This window comes from Mus pahari, chromosome X, assembly GCF_900095145.1.
Source record: "Mus pahari chromosome X, PAHARI_EIJ_v1.1, whole genome shotgun sequence".
NCBI lineage: Eukaryota > Metazoa > Chordata > Mammalia > Rodentia > Muridae > Mus > Mus pahari.
Window position 1 is genome coordinate 30263775 of NC_034613.1, and position 20483 is coordinate 30284257.

Genomic DNA, 20483 nt, shown 5'->3' on the forward strand with positions numbered 1-20483 from the left:
ACAAGCTGAGGAGGGTGAAAAAAGTAAATCAGGAAAACAGAAACACATTCAAAAGATAAAAACTTAACTCAAAATACATTTTAAATGCTGAGTTTCTATTTTCATTGATGCATATATCAAACTCCCAATCAGTAATCCCAAACAACAGTATGCACAATTTTCTAAGATTTGCAGGTCAATACTTGAGAGCCCATTTTAGTGAGGAAAGATGGAGTTAACTGTTTCTGTCTTTAGCCTAATGATAGTCTACTATCATTAGATATATGATAGTAGTGACTACTACTTCAGTGTATATACACAGCAGTTTTGATTTTCAGACCTTACCTTTGGGAAAGATTGCAGAAACCCAAAAGATGTTTCACCAAACTCTGCTAATTTCACATATACAGTACTCTACACTTAAAACCTAACCATAAATCTCTTTTAAAAATGAAACTGTCACCCTTTGCTACCTGCATTCTTAGAGATTGGAGTATGTGGCCTATAAAAACAAGAAGCTCAGTAGTGCCAAGACTCACTATGCACCTGAAATGGACCTCATTAGAAGACAAGTTTCTCATCAGTAAAATCTCTATCAACCATACTGTCAATGTGGGAAGGAACAGCAGATCGGATAGAATGGGTGAGACAGACCTCAAAAACATTGTATGGGAAACACTCAAAGAGTATGCTTCACAGGAAGGACACAAACACCTCGGGAAAGAAAAGAACCCTCCATCAAAAATAGGACCTCCCTTCCACTCATTGATTACGAATAAAACATTAGGCGACCTCTATACTGTTCAATATATTAACATAAACACCAAACACGTGACTGACTGCTCAAGTGTCAAATTCTTGGTAGGTGATTATGGATTTTGGGCTTGGTTACCTTTAAAGTTCTTGATCACTAACTTCTTAGCTGAGCCGGGCTTGCTGTTAGCAAAGCTAGAGACCGCGGTAGAAGATTTAGCCAGGCCGTTTGCATGGTGCACTGAAGCCACAGAAGAAATTAATATACTCTTAGTTTTAAGTTGCTGCTGCTGCTGCTGTGAGGTTGCAGCAGTTGGCGAAGATGAGGAAGATGAGGAAGAAGATTCCTCAGCCATTTTCGTATCAATCCCTACAAACTCCAGGGTGTCTTCAAACCGCAGCTTCTTCTGTATAGGTACGTGGCTGGAAGTGGCCACTGGAACCCCGAGGCAGAAGGCCGAGGTTGAAGGGGACGCCGAATCTCTGGGTTGTGGAGGGGTGGAAGAGGAAGAGGTGGAATCAAAGTCTTCTCTCTCGTTACTACTGTTACTGCTGCTGCTGCTGCTACTGCTGCTGCTGCTGCTGTTTAACTTTCTCTTCTTGGCAGAGGTGGGCGGAGTGGTGCTGGTATTACCATCAGCGGCAGATCTGACCTCCTGAGCAGCAGCAGAAGCAGCAGAGGGATTGGGGGAAGAAAAACCTGTTGGAAACATGAAAATAGCGGGGTCAACAGGCAGAGGAGCATCAAAAGCCTACGTTTGTGTGCCTGCGTGCTTGTAGGAGAGGTGGCAATGCTGGAGGGGGAAGGGAAGGAAGAGGAGAAGCACAGAGGACGAGGAGGAAAGTGGGGGGGGCACACCGGGGGAATGGGAGGGCTTGGGAAGGCGGATAGGCTGACACCGGCAGTGAACAGAACGGGGTGGGGGGGGTGAGGGAGGCAGACAGGTAAACAGCCCTGCCGTCCCCCCCTCCCCTGCTTTCGTCCCCTCTTCCCCACTTTCTGCAGGCGCGACTGGGGAGAGGGAGCCAGTGAAGCTTGCAGCTCCTCCTCCTTTTCTCCCTCTCTCAGGGAGGGGAGCTGCCGGGCTGGAGGGGGAGGGGGAGCGAGCTAAGGCTTGTTATTGTCAATAGCACAAGAGGCTAAAGATGGCGCCACTTCCGGTCACGCGGCGCCCGTGGAGAGGCGGCGTCACCCTCGCGGAGTGGGGGTGGAGAGGAGGACCCGAGCGGCCTGGGAGGCGGGGGCGCCGACTCACCGTGGGGCGGCTGGAAGCGCCCTGAACGCTCACTCCGGGCAGCTCGCTAGGGCTCCGGTTCCCGCACCCCTTCCCTGCCGGCACCCTTCCCACCGGGCTCCCTCACCGTCGGCCACCCGATCCTTAAGGGTCCCGCAGGGAGCTTCGCGCCACATCGCTCTTACCGGAAGTGCCTGGGCAGACACTTTTCATAGCTCCCAGATCCTGGAGCCCCCGGGTCCGCCGGACTTGAGGTGGGGGGGGTGGGGGAGGGAACACAGGGGGTAAAAGAGGTGGATAGGGAGGGCGGGGCGGACCTTGGCGACACCTTCGGCGCTCTTGATTGGAGGTTTCCGAACCTGCGGAGGGCGGGCAGATCGGGTTAGGGGGGGCGGGAGAAGAAGCGGGAAGCCTCCGGTGAGGCAGAGTAGGTGGTGCGGGCTAGGGGCGGGGTAAGCTATCTGGGGAAAAGAAGAGGGTGGGAAGAAAAGTAAGTAGAAGGGAAACTTTACGGAGATGAAGGACTAAGGAGTTGCAAGGCCACGGGAGGAAGCTGAAATAAGAGGAAAACTTAAGCATGCCCACTCCTGGAGAGGACTATCACTATGACCAGGGAGCGGAGAAGGCTTAGCTGGGAGCAAAGTTTTTTACTCAGTGCAGCAACACAATCTCTCATTTTTGTCTGTAACACATCCTACAGGGCCCGCATTTTGATTGCCTCAATAAGAGCAGCTATACATTCTGTTACCTTCCTACCAAGAGCATTTTCTAAGTTTACTGGCAAGGCTAAAGGTACATTCGAAAGCCATGTAGCCCCATCCAGCACAATTTCAGAGTTCACCCCTCCTTCCACCCTATCAGTCAGTAATTTGTAAACCAAACAAAGTTCAGACTCACTTCATTTACCAACTCTCAGTTTAGAGACACTATTGGCAAAAGTCTTTCCCTACCAGTGTGTTCCATGAGACCTCAAGTTTTAAATAAGATTATTGATAAGAAAAAAATAACCTGGAATTTAGTTAAATTACCAGCAATAAACTCTGTAAAGTCTCAGGGTTTTTTGTTTGGTTTGGTTTTTCTTTTTTTTTTCTTTTTTTTTTTTTTTTTTTTTTTTGAGACAAGGTTTCTCTGTATGGCTGTCCTAGAACTCACTCTTGTAGACCAGGCTGGCCTCGAACTCAGAAATCCACCTGCTTCTGCCTCCCACGTGCTGGGATTAAAGGCATGTGCCACCACTGCCCGGCTTGTTTTGGTTTTTGTTTTTATTTTTTTACTTAACGTGCGGGACAGTTTTTAGACAGCACTGGCAAATACCTGCCATTCCAGTGCTCTGGAGGCTCAGGCTGGAGTAGAGCTACTTTGAGGCCAGGCTGGGCTGCACACACTCAAAAACAACAAAAAAATAATCTTAGGGCATTCTCAGAAGGAGAGACAAACTCAAAACTACAGTGCCAACATACTGCTCATTGTAACTGCAGGCACAGTAAACAGCTTGTGTGGAAAGAGTGCACATGCTAGCTACTACCCCAAATAACGACCTCTGAAAAGGCATCGAGGGGTAAAAACCCTCCAAAAAATTAACCTAATATTCTTGTTTACACCTAGAAATGACCATGGAGAAAAGCACAAATGAGGGAGTCAAAGCAAGATAAACACAATGTATATCCTCAAAAAAACAGGAGGAGATGGGAGAGAAAGTATTATCCTTAGCTATGAAAGGTTTTTATCTAATTATGTGAAGTGCAATGAGACTAGAAGATAGGATGTCTGGTTGGAAGTATGGAAAATAAAGCTACAAAAGTGCCTTAGACCTTAGTGTGGTTCTACATGCTTGTAATCCCAGTATTTTGGAAGGAGAGACAGGATTGCCAGTTTGAGTTAACAAGACCCTATAAAACAATGTCTGTTACCTATTGGATGGAACACAGGGTCCCCAATGGAGGAGCTAGAGAAAGTACCCAAGGACCTGAAGGGGGCTGCAACCCTGTAGGAGGAACAACAATATGAANTGGGAAGAGAGGCCCCTTGGTCTTGCAAACTTTATATGACCCAGCACAAGGGAAGGCCTGGGCCAAGTATAGGGAACTTTCAGGATAGCATTTGTAATGTAAATAAAGAAAATAATAATAAAAATTAATTAATTAATTAAATAAAAAGAAAAAAAAACAATGTCTGTTACACCAAACTTTGAAGTCTACAACTTAGGAAATGGCAGACAGCAAGGCTAAGCAAGCTAGGCTTTCCTACTCAGAGAATTGACAGCCTTGTGGCTGGAGTAAGAGCAGCCTTGTGTGGTAAACAAGTAAGAACTCTGCAAATAAATCACATTCTTGCGAATACTCCTTTGTGTCCTAAAAAGCCCTTAACATGCAAATTTTCCTGGAAAATTGCCATTTTAAACTGGGCACCTTGGCTCAAACTTGTAATCCCAGCATTTAAGAAGCAGAGTCAGGAGGATTGCCTTGAATTCAAAGCCAGACTAGGCTAAAGAGACCCTGTCTCAAAAAACAAAAAAAAACGATTCCACACCTTTGTGCTAGCTGTTGACCTCATGCCAAAAATCTCTAAGGAATTTAGGCTTCAGGACCAGGAAGAAGAAAGACAACCATGAAAGAAGAAAATCAGTAGGCCAGAGAGGTGACTGGGGGGAAAGAATTTGCATTTCAATACATCCTACAGTGTTTGCTAAAGGTCACCTTTTCCCCTGAAAAGATAACCGCCCCTCAGGACCTCTAGGGAGGTGAGGAATCCCAGGAGCACCACCCCCAGGAGCTGTGAACAGGGTCTCTTAGGCCAGATTTGAACTTATTTGGTAGCTTAGGTAGACTGTGTTTCAATTCTGCCTCAGGCTTCCAAGCCGGCTTATGTGTTGAATGATATACATGTGGAAATTCTCCAAGAATTTTTCCTGAGTTTTATGGCAAAAATAACCTTTTCCTTAAAATGACTAATAATACTCTTTCTTTTGACATAGCCTAATTTTGTGCCAGGTCAACCCTCATATATTTAGCATATTTTAATAAGGATATGGAATTTTAATATTTTTAAGTGTACACTTTGTCGCGCCACTTAAATAGCACTGTGTCATGAGAGGATTGTATTTTGTTTATACCCTCAGACCAAAAAGAGAAAAATATGCTTTATGAAAGCCTTTTGTATTAAAACTCAACTAACTGGGGATAACTAAAATATTTCTACACACTCAAAACATTTGCCAACCAGAATTAAACACATTCTCAACATTAAAATACATTTTTCACTAAGGCACACACTTTTGAATTGAAGCTTTCAGGAGGCAGAGGCAGCTGCATCTCTATGAATTTGCCTGGTCTACAAAGCAAACTCTAAGCTAGCCAGGGACATATATATTGCAGGCATTAATATGAAGTCCTACATTTTGTTTCTAGTTATGAGGAAACCAGGAAGATCTACCCTGTGGCTCTCTATAACCCCTCCCTACTCGCAGGACTCTGAATAACATGGTTTGATACGCCCCCCCAAAATGTATTTTTAAAAGAATATCAGTATGTATGTGCACGTGAGTGTATGTATATGTACCACATGTGTGCAACAGCCTGATGATGTTAGGAGAGGGCATCAAATCCCCTGGTACTGTAGTTATATGTAAAGCCTTCATGTAGGTGCTAGAAATCTAACTTGGGTACTCCGAATTCTCTGGGCCATCTCTCCATCCCCCTAAAATACATTTTAAGGTTGAATTCACTGAACTCACAGTAGTCAAGATGTGTAGTATATTATGTAATTATATATATGTATACACAAACACACACACAAAATTTGGTTGGTTTTTCATTAGGTTTGTTGGTTTTTGTGAAATGAGATCGTCTCACTTTGTAACCCAGGCTAGTCTTGAATTCACAACCATTAGGCTACCTCTGCCTCCTGGACCAGGGATTATAGATATGAACCATCATATCTGGTTGACTGCCTTTTTTTATTATAGAGGTTCTCCAGGGTACTTGGTTTTAGGCCATCTTCAGACAAATCATAGCAGATTTTGTTATCACACAGTTCTAGTTTTGTTATACAGCATGTGGGATTATTCCTTGAAAATAGGTTTCATGGGCTGGAGAGATGGCTCAGTGGTTAAGAGCACTGACTGCACTTCTGAAGGTCCTGAGTTCAAATCCCAGCAACCACATGGTGGCTCACAACCATCTATAATGGGGGCTGATGCCCTCTCCTGGAGTGTCTGAAGACGGCTACGATGTACTTATATAAATAAATAAATCTTAAAAAAAAAAAAAGAAAAGAAAATAGGTTTCGTGTTCTGAAGAAAGCTGAATGTCCCTGAAGCAAGCATTAAGAATATGTGAGATACAGAAAAGTGTTTAAAGTTAGGGATTACTATGGTAAGTTGCACTGATGTTTTCTTATCATGTACTTTCAGTTTTAGGCTGAAGCATTTGAGAGTCAAGCTGAATGATAGGGATTGTAACCAAGGTCTAATGCTAAATGTTTGTATACTGTCCCATACCAGCTTGATAAGCCACCATGTTATCCTACAAAGTTCAAGGGCTTGTGTGTTAGTTAACACCTCTGCAAGACAGCTTGACAGAAACTCTGTGAGATACAAGAGTACATATCTAAAGTTGATGTTTTGTGATTATAAACATTCAAATATAGATTTCCACCCCAAATTGCAGGAGGATCTTGTGGATTGAGGCCAGTGTAGGCGAAACAGGCCTCCAGCTCAAGAAACATAGTGTAGAGATGAAGGAACACTTGGAGCTCCAGCATTTGGAAACCAGAGGCAGAAGGATCAGGAAGTCCACAGCCAGCTTCAGCAATATGAAAATTCCAAGTCAGCTTAGACTATGTGATACCCTGTCCTAAAATAAAGCTAGAACCATTAAGAATCAAAAGCACAAAGCCAACCATGGTGGGGCATGATTTTAGTCCTAACTCCAGAGGCAGAGACAGGTGGAACTCTGTGAGTTTGAGGCCAGCCTGGTATACAAAATGAGTTCTGGGACAGATAAGGCTATGCCACAGAGAAACCTTGTCTCAAAAAACCAATAATAAAGAATAAATAAAAATAATCGCCACAATCTACTATTTCAGATAAAGCTCTTGAGAAGATAAATGTCATAAAAACAATAAAACAAAGCACTGTGTACTTCAAACATCTGAACCTTTAGACACTCAATTCAGAGACTGCATCAGTCATGGCTGAGGACCACTGGAAATGTACATTTAGGAACTGAAAGAAGCAGGCAGGCCATTCTCCCTGAGGATTTGATGTTGAGGATAGGACCAGCCACAGGTTAATCCTCCCTATGGTGATGCCAAATACGCATTTACTATGGAGTTGCTGGGCCCCATTTATACTTCTGCGCACTTCATCAATGATTCTCACAATTCCCCATGCCCTACTTTAATGTTTGCTCTTATAATGGGTTCTGTGTTTTTGTCTCACAAACAAGGCCAGTTTAAATTGAAATCAGCTATTCCTTCTGACTTCACAAAAGGATCACCTAGGGAGGTTTGCTTTGTTTTTCATTTTTGTTGTTGTGTTTTAAGACTTGGGCTGGTAGAACACTTGCCTAGCATGTACAAAACCCTAGGTTTCGTCCCTAGTAGCACAAAAGAAATGCTCTGGCCTGATGGACTATATACCTCAGACTGAAACAAGCCTCAGACTGAACCAAGCTGCTTTTGTCCGTGTGTGTGTGTGTGTGTGTGTGTGTGTGTGTATGTGTGTGTGTGTGTGTGTGTGTGTGTGTTGTCACAATGAGAACACTGACTAACATACAGACCAAGCTTTCATGAAGTTCAGGCCCTTGTGAAGAAAATTTGAATATAGCCAGAAATAGACCTATCAGCTTGAGAGTGGTATTTGGTTCCAGAGAATCTGCTGATTCCCTGGTTGGACCTTCAACCAGAGAAAGATAGAAATCAGCTCCAGCTCCTCTTCCACCTCCTGGAAAAATCTAGGTAAACGCTAAATAAACAAACCATGCCTGAGAGCCCATTAGGATATGGTCACAGAGTACACAAAAACAACCCTTGCTCTCAAACTGTTCTCCATTGGCCTGGTAGGTGAGGGAGCCAGTTATTCTGGACAGTCATGAAAGGTGCTGTGCTAGAGACACCTAGCCATGCCTGAGAGAGACTGGTGAGAGGAAGTGGAGAAAGGAGTCAAAGATGAGAAACTTAAAACCTAGCAGCTAGACAGCAAGAATGAATGGAAAGAAGCCAAAACTGTCAAGGAAGACTATAGGGAACACACTTAAATCCCGCAGGACACAGAATACAGCAGGGCCAAAGGATGACAAGATACTAGGACACAGCTTTCCATCCTAACTAGATTCTAGCGAGCTACAGAGGGAGAAGCAAAGAACATCTCTGTCACCAGTCTGCTAAGCAACTCATGGTCCATTAGCAGTAACTCTTGGTCATAAATCCTACTTGCTGTTGAAGCTGTAGCCTTCCTTGAGTCCAGTGGTTTATGTATCAAGCTGAGAACGGCAAAGCAGGAAAAGGATAAAACATCGAAAAGAAGAGGACCTGATAAAACCAGAATGCTGGGCTCTTAATGTCAGGAATTCAGAGCACCAAAACTAACTTTAGGAAAACTATGACCAAGAGGCCAACTCCAGCTCTTTGCCTGTCTGTGTAAATAAAATTTTGTAGGATCATGGCCATACTCCTTTGCATATTCTCTATTGCTGTATTTGTGCTAAAACAGGGTTCAGAGTTGTGACAGAGACCATATGGCACACAGAGCCTAAATTATATCTAGTAACTTGAGATTAAAAATACTGATCCTGGCACTTGACTATACTAAGGGCTAAAAATAGATTTGAAAACTATTTGGTTGTACTACAAAAGAAAAGGTGATTTAAAGCATGCTGAGGATTTTTTTTTTGCATTAGGAATAGATCATTTTAAGGGTGGTGTATACCCATAATAAACACCTAAAACTTTAGGAAAGAAAACACAGTATTTAAGAAACAGAGGTAGGAGGATAGTGAGCATTGAGGCCAGCCTGAGATGGAGCAAGCCCCTGTCTCAAAACAAATAAATGTTATATTTAACGTGGAGAAGAGCAGAGCTTATCTAAGCATATACTGTTTTCAAAATTGCACAACAACTAAAACTATCTATAATGAACATTCCACAGGATATATTTGCAATTGAATCTTGTCAAGTGAAAATATATTTGAATTTGTGAGAGATTATCATAAAGCCCTTCAGGTATATGTCGGTATATGACTCCCATCTTCTGAGAATTGCTGATTGGCCCACACCCTTACCAATGCAAAATTTTATTGAACTTTAAAGTTCCAAAATGTTATGTGAGTTAACTCTCAGTATAAAATAACTAGAACAGAAGTGTCCTCTCGACTGTCCTATGATCCCAGGTCCTTCTGGGGAAGTGCTCTTTTGTTATCTTAATCATTCACTCACTGTTTAGACACATGGGTACATTATGTAGCTGTGACTAGGTTTTGCAAGTTCACTCACTGTTATCGTCTGAGTTGGAGTCATTCTCTCTTCTTTCTCTAGACCTAGTTGAACGTGACATCCTCTTTACTGGCTGTGAAAAAATAGAAAACTCACTTGGTAAAGCAGTTTTAAGAAAATCCTCAAAGTTTGGATGGACTAATCACGTTCTCCCTTTTATTGCTTTTTCTTAAATGTTGGGGATGAACCCCAGGGACTCCTACATTACTATTCATTTATTTAAATTTTTTGTCCATTTAAAGCTAATTTGAAGAATAAAACACATTTGATTTTTAACTATCTGAAATTGGAAGCCCAAATCTAGCATGCTATTTTAAATTGCAATGCTTTGAGCACCTCCTGACTGGAATGCTAAAAATAAATAAAATTAAATGACACCCCTCAAATCATCTATCTCTAGGGTCTTCATATTGCCAGTTGGATAATTATGTTTCCCATGTTTCCCTGTGATAGAATGAGGAACAAGAGGCTAGGAGGAGATGAAAAAAGGAAGGGGAGGATGTGGTGAGAAATATAGAGGGCGTGGGATTACTGAGAAGGCAAGTGAAGGAGGAGAGGGAAAGAGGGTAGGAAGAAGAGAGGAGAGGAAGGAACAGGAAACATATGGGAGAGAGGGAAGAGGGAGACTAAGGAAAAGGAGAGGGAGAAGGAAAAAAGGAAGACTGGGAGAAAGGAGAGGGGAGGTCAGTGAGGGAGGATGATGAGGGAGAGAGAGGGGATGGAAAGAGAAGAGGTAGGGAGGGTGAAGAACAATGGTGAGAGGAGTGTGAGGGAAGGAGGAGGGAAGGGAGGATGGGGACTAAGAGGAGGAAGACTGAGGGAAGATAGGGAGGAGGCAGATTGAGGGAGGAGGATAAGAAGGGGGATTAAGAGGAGAGTAGGAAGGAGGGGGATTAAGGAAGGGGGGAGATAGAGGGAGGAGGGGGATTGAGAAGGGGAGGGAGAGGGAAGAAGAGAGGGAAGGGGGACTAGGAAGGAGTGTAAAAGAAGAGGGAGACTGAAGGAGGGAGAGAATTAAGGAGGAAGATGAGGGAGGGGTGTACTGAGGAAAATTAAGGAGGATGAGGGAGAAGGAAATATTGAAGGAGGAGGGTATTAAGAAGGGTGAGAATGTCCCAATACAAACAAAACCCTCCGTATCCAGTTATGCTTGGAAACTCCTTCCTTACAGCAAAAGGACGGTGCCTGCTCTTAAGTAAACCCTCCAGTATCTCTTCTTCCATGTTTTATACTCAGATCTGAAGTTTAGGAACTAAGAACAGAAGATGTGGAAACATGGAACAGTTTTCTTTCTGGAAATGGGTTCCCTCACTTAATATAATCTTTTCCTTATTCATCAATATCCCCAGAAAGATGGCTTACTAACAAAGAGTGTTAATGTGTTGAACATTTGAAACTAGGCTTGTGATTTTGTAGCTGTTGACATATTACAGGACCCATTTCTTTTTTTTTTAACTAGAAATATTTTTGGTTTACTATTAATTAATACAAATTCTAAGATATATAACCATCATGCAAGTTAGTAGCATTTGTATGAACAAGTGACAAGTTGTCTGAAAAGAAAATTTAAATATCAATGATAAAGTTATATAAATAATATATCTTTTATTTACTTATTATTTATAAATAATAAAAATAAAGAAACAAAATATTTAGGAATAAACATAAACAGGAAAGTGAACACTTTGTATGTTGAAAACTTCATAATATTACTGAAATAAAGTGAAGGCCCGAGTAGGTGGAAAGGTATTTTATGTTCATGGATAAGAATTAGTATTAATAGCTTGGCAGTGGTGGCGCACACCTTTATCCCAGCACTTGGGAGGCAGAGGCAGGNGGATTTTTGAGTTTGAGGGCAGCCTGGTCTACAAAGTGAGTTCCAGGACAGCCAGGACCGTACAGAGAAACCCTGTCTCGAAAAGAAAAAAAAAAGAAAAAAGAAATTAATATTAATAAAATGTTTAATTCAGTTAAAAAAGGAGAAAAGAGGGAGATTTAGGGAGGAAGGAGAGGAATTGAGGGAGGAGTATGAGGAAAGGAGGGGGAGGGGAGGGGAGGGTAAGGGAGGAAGTGGACTGGGAGGAGTCAAGAGAGGAGAGGTTGAGGGAGGAGGTGAATTGAAGGGCAGGAAAGAAAATAAAGGATTACCAATGAGGGAGCTCAGAAGATTGGGGGCTAGGCAGAGAGGAGAATGGGCAGTGGAAGAGGATGGCAATGAAGGAGGGTCAAGGAGAAAGTTGGTGGGAAGAGGGAAAAGGAGGAGGGTGATTGGGGGGAGGGGGTAAGAAGATGGGAGTGAAGGTTGGCAGTGGGGATGAAGGGAGGGCAAGGAGGAGGGGTATGGGGATGAGAATGAGGGAGGTGGAGGACTGAGGGAGGGTAGGGAGAAGGGCGATGAGAGGAGGATTGAAGGAGGAGACTGGAAGGAATAGGAAGGCATAAGGAGGGGAAGGGAGAGGAAGAAGGGAGGGGAGGAGGGAGGGAGGGGAGAAAGCAGCAGTGTGAAGGGAGCAAACAGGAAGGAGGGGCTGGGACAGGGCTGGGCAATGGGTAAAGAGCAGAGATGGGGGAGTATGAAGAGAGAAGGGGAGGAGAAGGAAGATTAGGTCAGGAGGAGTGTAGGTATCCAGGTGATGAGGTAAAGAGGTCAAAAGAAGAGGTGAGGGAGGGAAAAGGTTGAGGTGGAGGGGTGGGGAGGATGAGGGCACAGGAAATGGTGGGAGAAAGGAGGGCGGAGGGGGGGTAAGGGAGGCCATGGAAATGGGGGCGGGTCAGGAATAAATGGAGGGCAGAGAAAGATTCAGGGAGGTCCCAGTGTGTTCTTCCCTGTTGTGACAGGGTCACGCACTGACTTGGAACCCACTTATTAACCTAGACAACCAGCTGGCTAGGAAGCTCCAGGGATCCTCGTATCTCCACCTTCTCAAAGGAAGAGTTTAGGGAACAAGAATCCAAACTTAGATTCTCCCATTTGGGTTTACAGAAACTGAAACCGAAATCAAAACAAAACTACTTTCCTGAATGGCGGCCTTTTCCCAGTCCCACAAGCTTCCACAGGATTCCTTTGACTATACCAACACATCGCTAGACTTGAGGGGTTTTCTGTGTTAACCGAGTCTAACAAGTTTTGCCCTAACTTCTTCACATCACCTATAAGACTATGACTTCTAACATCCCTCCTTTAAACATTTGATGGCGAGACTAAAGAGTTACCCCAATGTTAGGATCCACTTACGAGGCCCTAAATCTGGCCCACCTTTCTAATTTCTAAAGAAAACATTTTTCTGTCTTTCAGAAGGTCTTTTAACTTACAGTCACTGAAGGATCAACAAAAATTTTGTTCTAACATTCATCCGCTGGGGCTCTCATACCTTGTGAATCAGAGACCTTCTAGAAGACGTCTGTCGTCGACTACGACCGGACCAGACTGATAATACCCGAGTTGATTTCTAACCCCACCCACCAACTGTGACGCCTTTCAGATAATTGACAGCAGATCTGACCAGTCCTATAGAACCACATTGCTGAACAACAAAGGGCTTGGAGCAGGGCGTGGTGGGTGTCGCACGCCTTTAATCCCAGCACTCGGGAGGCAGAGGCAGGCGATTTTTCTGAGTTCTAGGCCAGCCTGGTCTACAAAGTGAGTTTCAGAACAGCCAGAGCTATACAGGGAAACCCTGTGGGGGAAAAAAACTTGGGTGATGTCATAGCCAATCAAAATGAAGCTGGTCACCTTGCGAAAGCTTGAGGCTTTATCCCAGCATTCACAGCGAAGTTAATGCCCGAGGCGGTCTACCGTGGCTGTCTCCCAAGACTGTTCAGTTTGAGGCCAAACTGTATATACTACATCAGCTACATATACTCCTTGTCTCAAAAACCAAACCAGCCAGGCCGTGGTGGTGCACGCCTTTAATCCCAGCACTTGGGAGGCAGAGGTAGGGGGATTTCTGAGTTCGAGGCCAGTCTGGTCTACAAAGTGAGTTCCAGGACAGCCAGGGCTACACAGAGAAACCCTGTCTCGAAAAACCAAACCAAAACAACAACAACAAACCAGCAAGCGTAAAACCTCTCAGCACAATGTGATAATTTGATATATTCTCAAAATCTCTCCCAACAGGAATATCTCCAAGATACTAAGAGGTCACTGTTCTGTGATTTCACAAAGTTCCTAAACTGACAGATGACATGAGGGGTGGCCTCTGTTACCATTGGAAGAGTAATAAAAGTTTTCACTCCCTACTATGTCTCTATTGACACAACACTAGGCTAGAGGAAACTGGAGTCCGACTCCTTACAGAGTCTCCAAAAAGCACTAAAATGGAGGAAGACATAGTTGGAAGTCTCAGACTGCCACGAACAGGAGTCTAGGGCCCTCCAGCTCATCTACTAGTGGAGCATGTAAAATGTTTCCATATATATTTTTTAAAGTGGGAGGAGAAAGTCATGAGATTCTGTTATCACATGTCTAACTTGTAGCTCACATCTAACTAACTTGTTGAGACTGTTTTGTCAAGTGTCAGGACCCCAGTTTGACTAAGCTTAAGAAACAAATGAAGTCGATTGGTTTATATATCCAGACAGGGCAAACCTCAATCCCAGCTAAAGCCAGGAACTCAAGTATTATCTTGTTTCTCACCCTCTCTATCTCTCATCTCAGCTTCTCTCTATACAGCTTTATTCTCCAGTAGTCCTTTATGGTAGATACGACTGGGTTTCTAGCGACCTTTAGGTCTTAAATTCACAGATCAGAAGCTGAAGAAAAAAGCTGCTGTGATTATGCATGCCAGAATGTGGGAAGCAGACTCGGACTCCCGAGAGGAGCTGCAGTTCAAGGTCAGCCTTGGCTACACAGGGGGACTACACAACACCTCCTTTCAAAATGAACAAAAGAAATTCAAACACAAGAGAAAAATGTTCTGATTTAGAAAAATGCAAAATTTTATCTCTAGTCTGGGCCTCATCTCTATCCCTTGAAGTGGCTACTAGGTTTAACAGCACTTTCTTTGTTGTTTGGTTTGGGTTTTGCTTTTAGAAACTACAGGGCAAGTCCAGGACAGCCAGGACTACACAGAGAAACCCTGTCTTGAAAAATTAAATCAAACAAACAAATTCTTTCTGTTCCCACTGTACCCAGAGCATTGTTTGCTTTACTTTAAAATTGAAACTGGAGTTGTGGCTCAATATTAGGACAATTACTTGGTGTACTCACGGCTATGAACTGATAACCTATCCCTCCTAATACAAATTGTAACAGAATAGTGAAATACAAAAACCATACCCAAACCATAAGGAAAAAGTTCCCCATAGTGGTTCATGCTTATTATTCTAGTATTTGGAGGATGACACTTCTGATTGATTGCCTTTGACTTGCAGCTAGACTACACAGTGAAATCCAGTTTAGAAAACAAATTAATAAACATAAATAAATGGAAATTGGGAAGACTGGAACATAAACTCTACCTTCCATGAAACTAGGAGACAACTCTTTAATTAAAGCACTGTTTATAAAGTTAGGTGACATAATGAGATTAACTAGGGTGGTTTTTTTTGTTTTTGTTTTTATATTTTTGTTGGTTGGTTGGTTGGGGTGTTTGTTTGTTTGTTTGTTTGTTGTTTTTTCTCAAGACAGGGTTTCTCAGGGCTGGTGAGATGGCTTAGCAGGTAAGAACACTGACTGCTCTTCCAAAGGTCCTAAGTTCAAATCCCAGCAACCACATGGTCGCTCACAACCATCCGTAATGAGATCTGACTGGTGTGTCTGAAGACAGCTACAGTGTACTTACACATAACAATAAATAAATCTTTTTAAAAAAAAGACAGGGTATCTCTGTGTATCCTTGGCTGTCCTGGAACCCACATGTAGACCAAACTGGCCTCAAACTCACAGAGATCTGCTGACCTCTGCCTTCCAAGTTCCAGGCCTCTGAATGCTTTATGTATATTGTTCCAGCAAAATAAATGCATTACTTGTATAAACTGAGTTAGCAACATTATACAAGTGATCTTGTTTTAAAAATTAATTGAACAGTACACTTAAAGCTTGTTAATTTCCTCATGTTATTTATCAAAAGTTTTAAAATAGACTAAAAAGCAAATAAGTGAATATTGGAGAAGGGTTCATGAGGTTCCTTTCATCTTTCCCTGTGTAGCCATTGACAGTTAATGTGTACTGGGAGAGAGGTTTTCTTCAGCAGTATAACCATTTGTAAGCTGCTCATGCTCCTGCAAATAACCTATCACTCATGCCCTTGTAAGCAATCCTCATTAAACTTCTTAGGTCTGAGTCAAAAAAAAAAAAAAAAAACCATAAGGCTGGGCATAGTGGCGTACGCCTTTAATCCCACCATCTAGGAGTAACAGGCCAAAGCAGGCAAACTCTCTTGAGTTTGAGGCTACCCTGGTCTATATTGTGAGTTCCAGGATAGCCAGAGCTACATAGTGAGATCCTGTCTCAAAAACAACACAACACAACACAAAACAAAAACCAACCAGTCAAACAATCAAAAAATACATGAACATAGAAGAGGGAATGGCTAGTTGGAAAGAGAAAGGAGATCAGTAGGAATGGGAAGGGAAGAAGAGGAGATAAGGGAGTGGACACAATCAAAGTATATTATATAGTGATGTATGAAAATACCATATATGAGTTCAAGGCCAACCTGGTGTACAGAGTGAGTTTCTGGACAGCCAAGGTACACAGAGAAACCCTGTCTCAAAAACAAAAAGAACAACAACAACAATGGAAACAAGATTTTGCTTTTGATAGAAGATTTTGCTTTTTGATTGCAGAAGTAGGGTCCATAATGGGCTGTCAAAGCATGACAGCAGGGAATGGAGCAAGAAGTGGGACGACCATACTCAAGTCAAAGAAAGCAAACTAGGACTGGGATGAAGCTATGAACTCCCAAAAGCCTTCCCCAGTGACAAATCTCCTCCAGCAAGGATGTACCTCCTAAGGGTCCCACAAGTTCCCCACACAGCACCATCTACAGGGAACCAACTGCTCAAATCAAACACCCGAGCCTATGGTGGACACTTCTCATTCAAACCACCAACTATGTAATTAATTTATGCTAATAAAAATCAATGAATTAAATATAGTATAGATGTGGAAACAAATAACAAGTAGCAGAGAATGCTGAATTGAAAAAAGGCCAAAACCTAGCATGGTGACACATTCCTATAATCACCACAATGAGGAGACTGAGGCAGGGGGGACACTGAGAGGTCCAGGCCAGTCTGGACTACATAATGAGATGCATACATGCATGCATGCATATATACATACATTAAAAAGCCAGATGTGGCGGTCCATACCTCTAACTCCAGAACTTGAAGGTAAGCAGATCTCTGTGAGTTTAGGCCAATCTGGGCTATACAGTGAGACCCAGTCTAATTGGTGAATTCTGAGTCAGAGACACTCTGTCTCAAAAACAAGGCAGCCAGTGATACACCTGAGGTAGACGTCTTCTTAGGGTTTCTATTGCTGTGATAAACACTATGACCAAAAGCGACTTAGGGAATAAAGTGTTATTTTACCTTGTACTTCCAGGTAACAATCTATCACTGAGGGAATCAGAACAGGAAGTCAAAGCAGAAACCTAAAGCAGAAGCCATGGAGGAGTGCTGCTTTAAGGACTTGCTCCCCAATGGCTTGCTTGACTTGCTTAGCTGGCTTCTTTATACAACCCAGGACCACCTTACTAAGGTTGGCACTATGTCGCACCACCCCCAACCACTCCCTATGGACTAGGCCAACCAACATGGAGGCATTTTCTCATTTGAGGGTCCTCTTTCCAGATACCTCTGGCTCGTGCCATGTTGACAGAAAACTAGACATCATATAGACTCTTGGCTTACACATGTACACACATGTGTACCCACACACACATACACATGGACACACGCACACACACTAAATATTCTTCTCTGGGTTACAAGATTATTTCAGAAGAACAACTACTGATAACTAAATAAAAAAGCATCTTGCCCATGTGTAGCACAGTTGTTATGACAATAACCAAGTCCTTTCTGGTTGGATTTAACAGGACTCCAAAAGGAAACACATTTGTGGTACTCTAAATCTAGTCAAAAATCCATGCTTAGGGGCTGGCGAGATGGCTCAGTGGTTAAGAGCACCGACTGCTCTTCCAAAGGTCCTGAGTTCAAATCCCAGTCAACCATATGGTGGCTCACAACCATCCGTAACGAAATCTGATGCCCTCTTCTGGAGTGTCTGAAGACAGCTATAGTGTACTTACATATAATAAATGAATGAATCTTTTTTTAAAAAAAAAAAAAAAAAAAAAAGAATCCATGCTTAGGAAACTCATCAATTCTAGAGGAGAACATGGACACAGTTTTAAACTTTCTCTAAATTCATATGTGTCTACCCATAGATTAATTTTCCTTTATGAACACGCTGTTCATAAAGCATGAAACACTTCCATAAAGTCACAACACTGTTAAATTTCAAAATAATAGAGTTAAGTAACAGACTTTAAAATGCTTCTAAAAGGTGGAAAGGGGTAAAAGATTTCATACAAAAGATCAGGCTGGAGCAAGATTAACATTGAACTTGTAAAAAACTAAAGTCAGAAAACAGGAAAGACAATGGATCCATGCCTTAAAATTCATAGTAACTGTAATTTCCAACATAAACTTCTGTATGTATCCAATTCTCTAACACACATTCTCAGGAAGTAACCAGAGGACATACTCCACTAAACTTAGAGACTAAAACAAGAAAGAGGAAGATATGGTATCCAGGAAGTAGACAATCTGACTCAGTATAATCAAGTAGAAGGACAGAGGGCTCTAGGGGAAAAGGACTGTAACAGATAGTTTAACTGTGTAAAAAGTGATAATGAACCAGACATGGTAGCACACACCTTTAGTTCCAGAACTTCAGAGCAGAGATAGGTTGATCTCTGTGAGTTTAAGTCCAGCCTGGGCCACATATAAGTTCCAGGAAGCCTGAGGTAAAGGATGACACCTTATTTAAATGATTTGGAGAGAGGGGGGGAGGTTAAAAACCCAGAAATATCAATAGCATTGCTAAGAGAGAATGAAGAACCCAGTCTAAAACTAGCAAGAAGCCTTTGTGAGTTCGAGGCCAGCCCAGTCTACATATAGAGTTCCAGGACAACTAGAGTCACATAGTGAGATCCTGCTTCAAAAAACCAATAAGTAAATAACAACCTACAAGAAGAAATTGCTTGACCAAAATGAGATAAACTAAAATCTCAGAATGAGTAAGCACAAAGAGCACGAGAGATGCCTGCATATAATTAATTTCTCTTACTCAGCTCTAAATGAGACATCTATTCTGTCCTCCAAGGCTCGTGGGCTGTCTCAGGAGGAAGAAACAATGTAAGAACCAGAAAGAAGAAGGGCTGGGAAACTGTGGATCTCTACCTTCTGCCCAGGACATGGCCACCATACTCTATCTCCCAGCAAAGGTGATGACCTGAATAAGACCTACAGAAGACTGGGTTTCTCACTGTTCCTTCATGGGAGTAAGGGGCTCACAAAGCTCCATCCCTTTCTAAGACTTATAGATTCTTAACAGTTGCCTGTGGCAGACTAGATCCAACCCTCCCAGAGATCTATAAGCAGTTAATGGTTGCTGGAGATTGGGGAGAGATTGTCTTTAGTGGCATAGCCACTGGGAAGTTGATCATGTTCCTGTAAAGAACTCCTCCCCCCATGGTCTTGGTCTTGTAAATAAGATTAGTTAAAGTCATCGGTTTACCAAGCAAAACAGAAAAATAAGAACCAAACCTGGAAGTAGAGGAATCTGCTGAGAAGAGGATGGGGTTCAGCAGGAGTGGGAGTGGAACAAGATAGGGTAGTGGAGGATGAATATGCCCAAAATACATTGTATACCCAAATAAAAAGAGCATAATGATATCTGTTATTATGCATACAGAACGTTTAAAAAAAACAGAATTCCATTCAGAAATGAAAGTCAGTTGGTGCCCTCTGTCACCACCTGTCCTGTCCTTCCGCCACCCGCAAGCTTCTCGGAAGTTAAAACCTACAGTTAACAATAACAAAAGGGAAATCCTTGCTTCCAAATGTGGCTAGTATGAGTTCAGTAGCCTAGAAGGACAAAAACAGGGGCTAGGTAGACAGCTCAGTTGATATGGTGATTGCCTTCACAAATAGGAAGTCCTGAGTTTGAGCCTCAGAACTGACATAAGAAGGCGTATGTGTGTAGTGATGCATGAGCCTATAATCCCAGTGCCTGGAGTGGAGACAGGAGAATTTGTAGGACTCTCTGGCCATTCAGTTGAGCAGAATTGGTAAGCTTCAGTCTAACGAAAGAATCCATCTCGAAGGAGATATCAAATGGGTGATATTTTTGAGGAAGACATGTAAGGTTATCCTCTGGTCTCCAGACACATATGCATACATGTGCACATGCCACATACAAACAATGCATATGTGTCTAGAGACCAGAGGATAACCTTACATGTCTTCCTCAAAAATTAAACCTCTTTTCTTTAAAACTTACGAGTTTGAGAGATTATTAGCTTAAACAAATGGACTTCCACTTATCAACAATAAACAAGCCACTAATGATAAATAAATGAGAAGTGAGTTCCTCTCACATTAAAACTACCATGCCCTAGATATTAGGTTATAATAGCACAAATGGATGAAGACAGATATCAGCCTCATGTGATCCTCAGATCACACCTTGAGAACCACTGATATGTGTGTGTGTGTATATATATACATACGCTACTCAGACATATACGCATATCAACAAGAGAACAGACAGAGCTTATGGATACAGATGCTTGTCTAAGATACATTGCCTAATCACATAGCCACTAGTCAGATGTGACTTTAAGCTTGAAATGTGGCTAACATTACTAAGGAATTAATTTCAAAGATCCAGTTAATTGTTTGAAAGTAAATATTAAGCTGGGCGTGGTGGCGCACGCCTTTAATCCCAGCACTCGGGAGGCAGAGGCAGGCTGATTTCTGAGTTCGAGGCCAGCCTGGTCTACAAAG

The 20483-nt window shown here is 42.5% G+C and overlaps 1 protein-coding gene across 2 annotated transcripts in view; it reads right to left on the reverse strand.

The window, feature by feature from the left end:
* Nucleotides 1-20483, reverse strand: part of Cul4b (cullin 4B) — a 101884-nt gene that overhangs the window by 28383 nt on the left and 53018 nt on the right. Inside the window, exons 3-5 of one of the 2 annotated variants that reach the window (XM_021187809.2) lie at nt 9459-9531; nt 2153-2326; nt 872-1432 (exon numbers count right to left, since the gene is read on the reverse strand). In XM_021187809.2, the coding sequence (XP_021043468.1) occupies nt 872-1432; nt 2153-2326; nt 9459-9519 (796 nt within the window). In that variant the 5' untranslated portion in view covers nt 9520-9531. The other variant, XM_029533971.1, reaches the window with a different exon arrangement.